At 38.2% G+C, this 10,971-nt stretch overlaps 1 protein-coding gene across 1 annotated transcript; it reads left to right on the top strand.

Annotated features, from left to right (window-relative positions):
• The first annotated feature begins 1,879 nt into the window (after positions 1-1,879).
• Positions 1,880-9,109, top strand: LOC103459636 (NXPE family member 3-like). The gene is made up of 6 exons (XM_081604319.1): positions 1,880-2,830; positions 4,317-4,781; positions 5,521-5,816; positions 6,375-6,445; positions 6,566-6,763; positions 6,849-9,109. Exons 1-6 carry the CDS (start codon positions 2,606-2,608, stop codon positions 7,550-7,552), a joined length of 1,959 nt encoding a protein of 652 aa, XP_081460445.1. The 5' UTR covers positions 1,880-2,605; the 3' UTR covers positions 7,553-9,109.
• Positions 9,110-10,971: the final 1,862 nt, after the last annotated feature.

Below are 10,971 nucleotides of genomic sequence, written 5' to 3'. Positions count from 1 at the left end.
GCAGTGCTGCTTAGTAACACTTGATGTATCACTTCTGCAACATAATTCAGATGACGGTGTTAGTATGATGACATTGGGCTGCTTTCGTAATTGATTTCTTCTGCTGTCTTACAGAAAATGACTGTTATGTGTGAAATATTTATGGAAAATGGCCGTTGCTTTAACAGTGCCAACATGCTTCCTTCCACCTGTAATCTGCATTTTGAACCAGGATTTTTATTATCCAGCTTTGCAGGTGACAAGTGCAGCTGTTTTGCATGCAACAACATCGGAGAAAGAGAGAGTCTTTGGATTGGTCATTTATAAATTTCCCCTCGATTTTAATGTCTTCTACATGTTTGGCTTGTACATGTTGCCAGGTGTTGGTACATTTTTGTTGTTAGCCCAGCCTAGTCAAAGTCCAGGTTTTTTTTTTTTTTTTTTATATCATTGGTCATTCCTTGGTTACACCCTGTGAGAAAAGAAAGACAAGGAGACATACATACACAAACACACACACACACCTGCAAACAACTCTGGGGATTTGACAAAGTGAGGACGACGATGGAGAAAAATACAAAGGTAAACCAAACAAACAAACAGAAAAGTTCAATTGTTTTTAGTTGATCTTTTTCACTTTTGCTCGACAGTCATCTATGAGTTGACGTTTTTCAATATTTTGACTACTTTATCTTGAACTAGAGGGGAGTGTACTGATTGTGAGATTCAGTTTCTTTCTTCGACCTTCTTAACTTAACCTATTTTCTTCAAACGTCAGCGGTTACTTTTGTTCTAATACGGTCAGCATTTCTACTAAAGCTCAATAAAGATCCCAGAATTTTAATTGAAAATTATTGTTTCCGTTAAGATTTAATTATAATTTAACTTCGTTATTATTTTTTTTCATGTTTTGTTTACAAAATAAAAAGATTACTCCAACGGTATTCGTCTTGTGATTTATCTGATATAAAAACAAACCAAACCGATTGATTGACAGATTGATTAACCCCTTTTTAGTTACAAAAAGACATAAATGTTTTAGCAAAAACATTTATGTCAGAATTTTTTACAACACATTTCTTCATTATTATCTTGACAAGTTTATCTTGATTCTTATTATATGTGACCACTTGTAAAACAAGGTAAGATAAACTTTATTGTCCCAAAGGAACCTTTCAAAGGCACAGACTAATAGGGCGTGTAGTCTACAATGCATGACCTCAGTAATACTATATAAAATTTACATATAATTTAAAAAATCCTTACCTAAACTCAGGGGCGTGTCTATAGCGGGTAATCGGAATTTTTCATTTTATTTTTTTTTACCTATAATTAAGCATCGCCGCCGCTCTCTCGGCTGATACGACGCTTTATCGGCGGTTTGTCCCAATCCGACATAGAAGGGAAGGAAGAGGAGCGCTGTAATTGGACAACACGTCAAAAAGCAAGGAGAGAGAGAGATGGGTGGAGCTGTCCTCTGTGCAGCTCCACCCATCTCTGTGCACGTGTGTTTGTATTTCATGATAAAATAATAATAATAATAAAAAAATAAAATAAAAATCCGCCAACAAAAGTTCACTAAACAAAATAAATAAATAATGAGAAACGGGGAAAAAAAAAAAAAAACACTCTTCAAATAGACCTATTACATCATGTAGGGAAATTATTCATGTTCAGATTGTTTTCAAATGGCAAGAATTAGACTTTTGGTTCATAATCCTTTAATTTAAATAAAAAATTTATTACAGGCTCGGCTTTATGTTTACACCTGTTTCAGATGCTGCCTCAATCTACGGAGGAGGATTAGGGCCACATTTTTCTCTCAGAATTCTCAGATTTTTTCTCTTTTTTTTACGTACTGAAGCAAAAAACTAAACTAAAATAAATAAGTTAGAAAATTAACTCAATCACACATTTTAAGTGCTTTGTCAAGTGCGTTTTCTGAAGCTGTTGGGTAGTCTACTAATTGTTTGTACCCCCTTGTCCTGTAGCGGGGCCAAGGGGGCTGCTGGTGCCCATCTCCAGCTGATGTTATGGGCGAGAGGCAGGGTACACCCTGGACAGGTCGCCAGTCTGTCACAGGGCAACACGGAGACACACAACCATGCACACACACGCTCACACCTAGGGAGAATTTGAAGAGGCCAATTAACCTGACAGTCATGTTTTTGGACTGTGGGAGGAAACCGGAGTACCCGGAGAAAACCCACGCATGCACAGGGAGAACATGCAAACTCCATGCAGAAAGACCCAGGGGCCGGGAATCGAACCCAGAACCTTCTTGCTGCAAGGCAACAGCTCTACCAACTGCGCCACTGTGCAGCCCAGTACACATAAAATTGTTGGGTTTAATAAAACAAAGTTGTTATGCGTTAGAAAGTAAAACAACGACAATCAGCCATTTAACTGAACTTTCAAAGTCGAATTTGAAAGTTATATTAACGTTTGTCTTGACTGTCATTCTGTGCTTTTGTTACAAAATATCATCTGAACCATGCAAACTTATCTTGTGACAAAGTAGGCTTCTTTATCTTTTGTTCCTTTTTATACTTTGTGTGTGTTAACGCAGAGTGAGGTCCAGTCACGGCTGTCAAAGGAAGGCCGTGCTTCCAGAAATCGCTACCCTATGAAGTTTGGCTTCATCTTCCTCTTGGCAGTGTGTGTGTTGTGCTTCATGCTGTTCAACAAGGACGTCAGCGATCAGAATAGCTGCATGTCAACCCGGGTGAAGTTTTTTTATTTTTGGTTAACATCTCACAATCTTAAAGTTTTATCTATTGCTTTGAGCCGCTGTTTTCTCCTCTGCACACTTCGAAACCACCGCAGCTTTTCAGTCTTTGTACAGTTTAAACTGACAGATTAAAGACACAGGATAAAATGAAATGCAGCTTTTTGAAAACAGTCAAAACTAATTACTTTTCTCTTCTACAACTGAGTGTCAGCTTAAGGGTATATGCACATTTACGCAACTAAGCTATCGGGGCGTTTGTATTGTTCTCGCACAAGTTGTTGAAGGTATCAAAGGAGGGAGATGAGTCTGAACGTCTTTGTCCTTTTCACTTCACAGAAAGCCTGCATTTTGAAGGAGGTGTGTACATGTTTTCTATCCGTTTTGCTTTCATGATCAATTCTTTTAATCAAATCGTTTTATCTTGAACTGAAAAGTGAATTCACAGAAGACAAAACAAACAGGATCAAACATCAACAGGGATAAACAGAAACATAGTTTAAGCATTTTTTTAATTTCATTTTACTTTATCTTCATAATAACAGTGTTTTTTGGGCTGAAGTTCATCTAATGGACTTATTTACATTAATTTAACTTAATTCTTTTGCTTTTGCTATGACAACTTACTTCTTTGTGTTCATTTAACTCAAAACTTACACTAAATAGTTGAACCAACTTAATTGAATTGCTTCCATAGGTAACAAGCAATTCAATTATGTTTATCCAACTTAATTTATTAAGTTTAACCAATTCAATACATTCTAATCATCCAACTCAATTTGTTAATTTTATTTAACAAATTTATTAAGTATGTTTAAGATAACAGATTTAAGTCACTCTTACTCAAATCATTTATTTTCTTCTAACATTTAAAATCTCTTTGTCTTAATTCTACAGAAAGTCAACTCAAACTTTTAAGTAGTTCCAAACTAAATGTTTTGAAAAACTCTTTTTACAGTGTCCTCTAAATATACTCTAATTTAAAAGTTACAAATCTTTTCCTTAAAGGACCTTTTTACTTTGACTTTACTTGAACTAATTAAGTTCAATACCATATTTGTATCCCACGTCTGACCATGACTCAAGCTTAGCAGGGACAGGTTCCCTGGATTGCGACTGTGGCTCTGTGGGTAGAGTAGTCATCTTGTTATCGGAAGGTTCTAGGTTCAATTCCAGCTTCCTCAGGCCACATATCAATATGGATATTGGTGTGTGAATGTGACGCTAATGTGAAGTGCTTTGAGTAGTCAAAGTGCTGGTAAGTTCAGTCCATTTACAAATTTTTTGAAGTAAACTAAATGATGTGAGTAAGACTGACTTAAATCTGCCATCTTAAACATACTTAATAAATTTGTTAAATAAAATTAACAAATTGAGTTGGATGATTAGAATATATTGAATTGGTTAAACTTAATTGAATCGCTTGTTACCCATAGAAGCAATTCAATTAAGTTGGTTCAACTTTTTCTTTTTAGAGTGAGGGAACCTTGCATGAAAAATAGTTGCTGTAGATTATCAGAAAAAGATATTAACATTATAAACTGACCAGGATTATACACTGAAATTGTGATTGTAAGGCATTTCATTTGTCTAATCTTCTTTCATTCAGTTAAAGATTACAAACAGGTCTGTGACTCCGATAGCGACCATAACACCTATCAACACCATCACTCCGTTACGTCCCACTGAGCCGGCCAGCACCTGCTCCTTCCACTCTGCGTCACCTGAAAACGCCACAGAGGTCAACTTGTTGAAGGAGTCCATCGCCTGGCCTGAAACACCGTCTGTACCGCCTGGCTTTTCCCTGAATGACACCAGTGATCCCACTCACAGCACCTTCACCATTCTCCCACGGAGAGGAGGGGGAAGTTGGCACGTTGGGGATCAGCTGGAGGTTCTGATAAAAGTCTCTGACTTCGGCGGTCGCCCCAGGAAGTCTGGGGGAGACTTGCTGTATGCTCGGCTGCAGAACCGTGCTGTGTTTGCAGGCGTGGCGGGGAAAGTGTTTGATCATCGCAATGGTTCCTACACCGCTGTGTTCTCTTTACTCTGGGAAGGAGACGCACAAGTTGAGGTGAGACTCACAAGTTTTAATGACAAGTGTTGCAGTAAAGTGTTTCAGCTCCTTATGTCCCTTAGACTCTCTCCACAGGAAACGCAGTAAGAAGCTCTGAATAACAAATATGTGAATCTTTGAAACGGCATATGTGGGTTTTCGTCAACCCAACAATCAAATTATGTCTTATTGATAATTTGACTGAGTGAAAAAGTTTATACTCAGATTGCTTCTGTTGGCACTTTTTTGCAACTCATGTCTGAAAACATTTTTTTTAAATCTCATCATCCATCCATTGTCGTATAAGCTTATCCATTGTGGTTGCAATGGGTTCTGGTACCTATTCCCTGACTGTCAACGGGCAAAAGGCAGCAAGACAAAACCTGAGGAGAGACCAATTACCCTGATTGAGAACCCACACATGAACAAAGAAAACATTGCAAACTTTATGCAGAAAGACCCCCAGTCAGGAATCGAACCCAGGACCTTCGTGCTGCAAGGCAACAGTGCTACCAACTGCTCCACTGTTATTACTTTTCTCATTGTCTATATGATCAATGAACATTTTTTTGTAATCTGTAAATCTAAATTTTACATTTGAGGAAAAAAAAAAGGAAAAACAGAATTTGTAAGAGTGCAAACGTTTTCACAGCTCTAACCACATAAGATTAAATATATACTTTACTTTCTGGTTTACAGGTATTACCATTGCTAAATTATTATTTTATTTTTTTTAATTCTCCTTTGTTTCTAAAAGGTGACCCTGGTTCACCCGGGTGAGGCGGTCACCGTTTTGGAAAGACTGACCCAAGAGCAGCCTGACAGAATTTATTTCCGAAGCATCTTTCGCTCAGGCTCCATCAAGGAAAGTACTACATGCAACGTGTGCCTCAAGGCTCCCAAGCAGAAGCTGTGCAACTACACTGACCTCCACACGGGGGAGCCCTGGTTCTGCTACAAGCCAGAGAAGCTGAACTGTGACACCAGGATCACCCACTCCAAAGGAGGATTCAGACAAAGAGTAAAGCCCATGGAACAGCAGCTCTTTAAAAGGTAAGTGTAATGTTATGTGTACTCTCAATAATCTTTGTGTTGCCTGCAACATAAAACTTTAAAACACACATTTTCACCTGAGACATGCTGTTGATCAGATCTTTAACCAAGTTATGGATGGATCAGATTGCTTCTTTCTCTTCATAAATGAAAATGTGGTTTTAAATGTTTTTTCTTAGTCTTTCATTAAATTTGTCTTGAAGAAACAAGAACCAAAACAGAAGAAACCAGGGGTAATACTACTTTTCTCTGTACTGTAGAAGTGACACATGGTGCTGGGTATAGACTCTTTTCAGGACCATCATGTCCATTTTAATTAGAGTCTGTCCTCTGACCCTTGTCCCTGAGTATTTGTAACAGGAGACTCATCCTGGTGCTAATGCCTCAGAAATCACAGGGTCCCTGGATACTGAGGGCAATGCAAACCCGTCCATAAAGCTGGAAAACCAGGGGGACAGAAAAAGTGACATTTGCTAGAACCAAGACACAGAATGTGAATAAGACAAATATTTAATATTCCATGACAGTCTGTCATCAATCTGCTCTGCTCTGCTGTAGCGGTGTCAATATGAAAGTCTCCATTCCGGCATCAGGACCTTCCAGCATCAACATTCTACCAGAACTAAAAGGTGAAACATGTTGAACTATTTTTTCTGTTGGCATAACTGTGAAATTTGTAATCGGGGAAGATATGAAGGTGACTAATCCGTTCCTTCCTGAAGATTTTATCTTCCCCGTTTACATTCCAGGTGGAAAGAATGAAAACATGAAGACCGGTCCTGCTGGTTATTACTACCACGGTGTGTGGCGAACACTAGATGGCACCACAGTCCGTCAGTTTAACAACGCCACAGCAATCAGCCAGTGCCTGAAAGGGAAGGTGCTCCACCTGTACGGAGACTCCACCATCAGGCAGTGGTTTGAGTATTTGACCTCAACAACACCAGGTAGACGCCCAATAGGAATGTCCAGCAACAACTGAAACTGCTTCATGCCGCAGCCTAATCTGTTCTGTCCTAATCAAATTTTCAGATCTCAAGATGTTTGACTTGAAAAGTCCAAAGCAAACTGGACCTTTCATGGCCTTGGATTATAAAAACAACATCTTAGTGACGTTCCGGTGCCACGGGCCTCCCATCCGTTTCAGTAACCTGTTAGTCAGTCAGATGCGTTACATTGCCAGTGAACTGAAAGGTTTGGTTGGCGGCACGAACACTGTGGTAGTAATCGGCATCTGGTCGCACTTCAGCACTTTCCCCGTTGAGGTTTACATCCGGCGCCTGCTGAGCATACGGAGGGCAGTAAGGCAACTGCTGACCAGAGCTCCAGGTACGCTGGTCATCATCAGGACCGCGAATCCCAAAATGCTAACACTCTCCGAGACTCTGACCAACAGTGACTGGTTTTCAATTCAGCGTGACAAGATACTCAGAGCCATATTCAAAGGGGTGAATGTGAAACTGCTGGACGCCTGGGAGATGTGCTTGGCCCACCACCTGCCACACAGCCTCCACCCACAGCCTCCCATCATAAAGAACATGATTGATGTCGTTTTGTCCCACACCTGTCCCCCTGGTGAGAGTTTTAAAGGGGCAATCAAACAGTCGAAAAAGAAATTGAAAAGCAGGTTAGGACCTCATAAAAAAGCAACTATGCAGTCAAAGTCTATTTCCAGTGCGATGTCTACCACAACAGAAATGCCAACCAACAGTTCAGATGATGGAGTTATTCATTAAATAAACAGAAGTAAATTAAGTACATTTAACACTGGCATGTTTGAATTAAAAAGATTTTCTTATACTAAGATCTCAATCAGCTTTTGGCCAGAACTTTCCCTGTTCCTTTTCATCCATCCATCCATTTTCTTGCACCCTTGTCCCTTGGTGGGGCCGGGAGGGTTGCTGGTGCCCATCTCACACAGGTCACACAACCATGCACACACACACTCACACCTAGGGATAATTTGGAAAGGCCAATTAACCTAACAGTCATGTTTTTGGACTGTGGGAGGAAACTGGAGTACCTGGAGAAAACCCACACATGCACAGGGAGAACATGCAAACTCCATGCAGAAAGTCCAGGAATTGAACCCAGAACCTTCTTGCTGCAAGGCAACAGCTCTACCAACTGCACCACTGTGCAGCCCCAGTTCCTTTTCATTTATACTGTATATAAAATATAAGACATCTTGAAACAATCATTCAAGATTAATCTCTTGACCTGTTTGCCACAGAAATGTTCATTTAGGAATAATAATGCTGCTCATCTTATTGTAAGCCAAATGTAAGGTTTCAAAATAAAAGTCTAGAAACCATCAAGTAGCCTTACAAAGAATATCTGTATGTTGAGTTTTCCTAAGGTTGAGGGACGTTTCTTTTTAAATAATAATAATTGGCAACTGACTAGTTTTAAAGAAACATTACCTTTATTTAACACGGCTTCATTTGTACATTATATTGTATTTGTTACACTAGAACACCAGTCACACATATCAAGGCGTCCTGAGGATTTGTTAAAGGTGCAGCTTCTGTCATATATTTAGAAGTTTTACAGTAAAGGTTCTTATAAACAGTTTCTTGTGTTACTATTTATTTCTGTATATTTTGCTTTTACTCAAGCACATTTGAATGAAGTGGCACTTTTGAAATAGTATTTACTTATAATTGATTTCTTATGATAGTGCACAAATTAGATAAATTTATCTCATGTTTGAGAGAAAAAACAAATTGAGATAAAATTGATTTGTGCAGTGAATTAGTTTCTAGGGGAGAGGACAGTTTATGAAGTAACACCAGGAAGTGGAGGTATCCACCAAATGGCGCAAAGAGCTAGTTTTCCAATTCAGAAAACAAATTTGTACTTAGCTACAATTGTCAGGTTAAATATTATTTTGTACTTATTTGTGGGTGTAAAGCATCTTCCTTGATACATTGATTCATGTTGCTTGTGTGTCCTTTCTCCCACCCTTGTTTTAGGACAAATAGTTCCTACACACACCTGTGTGTTCATTATTAGATTACTACAAATATATGTTACCCAAAGCTGTGTTTTGTTTACCTGACCTTACTTTCTTTTGGGCTCATTTTGTGGATATTCCAAGTCTCTTGCTCATAAATGAACTTTTGAAGACATTTTTGTTTCTATTCTTGGCAGAAACGAAATAATTTCAGACAATCTGATGCTATGGTTCTAGCAAGGTGCACTTAGTAAACTGTCCAGAGAATATAAACTGACATATAATGAATAAATGTATGGGTATAAAATAAATTGCTTATGGATACATAAACGGTTCGTTGTTTATTAAAATATAGCCAACATCTAAAATGGTTGTCGGTCATTGTTTTATGTAGTTTAATGAAATGTCCTGATTGAAAGGAAAATTTCCAAAGTAACCAAGTAGTAAGTTGGAAATTCCGTTCTATAATTTTGGTTTCTGCTCCTCACAACTGGGGGAAAAACAAGGATACGTGACTTGAAATGATTCTGATTCATGTGGATTCAATCCTTCTGGGAAGAAAGTAAGAGAAGAAAGTCATACATAGAGCATGAAGACCTTACAAATGTTTTGATGTCCTCACTTATATAAAAACACTCTCAAAAAGTATAAGTGTTATATTTCTGTCACGTTTTATCAAGTTCAGACAAAATCTTTGTATATTGCAAGTTCTAAAAAGTTGCACATTCATCTTCATTTTAAAAATTTCCTCCAACGATGGAATGAAGCGCAGAGTCAAGAAGACACATACCCCAGACCCCCTAAGAAATAATTTATTTAAAGTTTTCATGTAATTCCAAAAACACAAATGATCTCATCATGCAAAAGAGTCAGGAAAATTAGTATTAGAGCCTTCAAAAAATTTCACAAGGAAAAAAAAAAAAGGAAGTTGATGAACTTCAATAAAAACTACCGGACACAGAGCACACCTACCTACTTAGACTGACCAGGATTCTGACTTTATGGTCGTTCCATCGCTTATTCTTGGGAAAGTCAATGAGTTTCCATCAAACCTTAAAAGCAAACCTTTGTCCAAACTGTTTGGAATTTGAAAAAGACTGCAACTGTTTGCTGGATTTTTTTTTTTTCTTCTATTTTTTTGTGCATGTGAGAGAGCCAAGGAAAAATCAGAGTGTGTGAACCTTGCAAGAGTGTGTGAACCTTGTGAAAAAATTCTAGTGTTCCTTCCAATCCCAGCTGGTTCAAGTTTTCTAGTGTGCTACAGTGGACCTTACCTGATTAAGAGGAGCGTTGGTGACAGGGATTAGTCAGCATCTACCCCTGATTGAAGGCAGAGATCATGTTTGTCACCTTAATATGCTGGAGCTTTATTCCTGATTAAATCTGTTACTTGTTTCCAGTGAACAATCTGACACACGCATAAACTCAGACGTGGACGTACAGGAGCTGTCCAGTGCTGAAACTAAACATGACGTCTTTTTCTGCAACTGGAGGCAAGTTCTTAAACTTGCCTCCAGTCAAATCCAGTCAGACTCATGTGCCTTCTTTTTTCACTGGTTGTTTCTTGTGGGCTGCGTCTTTGGGTGGTGCTTTGGGCACATTCTAATTATTTTTGTTTATTTATGACATTTTTTTTTAGCTTATTTTTGTTTCTAGATTTTAAAAAGGATTTTCTTTGACCATTTTTTGTGGGGTTGGGTAATTAGATATATTTTGTAATTAATATTTGACTGCTTTGAGATGGGATGCTGTAGCACAGTGTTTTTCAACCTTTTTTGAGCCAAGGTGAATCGTTTTAATTGAAAAAATCACGAGGCACACCACCAACCAAAAATGGAAACAAAGATACTCTGTAGCCGCCTATGTTACATATAGTCATTCTTATCAAAGTGTCTTCACTAGGAATCAAACACAAAATTTTATTTTTATCATATTTTACATTTCTTATTTCAAATTGCACTTAACATGTCCACTTCAAAAATACACCTGAACAGTGACACAACACTGTCGTGTGTGATGCATGAATGTAGTAACATTCATGCATCACTAATTCTCTTGTTTTAATGTAAAATGCTCTGTACCTACTGCCATCTAGTGATAATAAAATTACACGATTACGCCGCTAGTCACAACTACAGCAATGACACTCAAAGATGGCATTATTTGCAGATAATTAATTCGTTTTCAAAAAGTCTTTTT

This window comes from Poecilia reticulata, chromosome 23 (assembly GCF_904066995.2).
Source record: "Poecilia reticulata chromosome 23, P_reticulata-male-v2, whole genome shotgun sequence".
Classification (NCBI taxonomy): Eukaryota; Metazoa; Chordata; class Actinopteri; order Cyprinodontiformes; family Poeciliidae; genus Poecilia; species Poecilia reticulata.
Note: the sequence above shows the minus strand (reverse complement) of the source record. Positions and strands in the feature narration are given on the sequence as shown.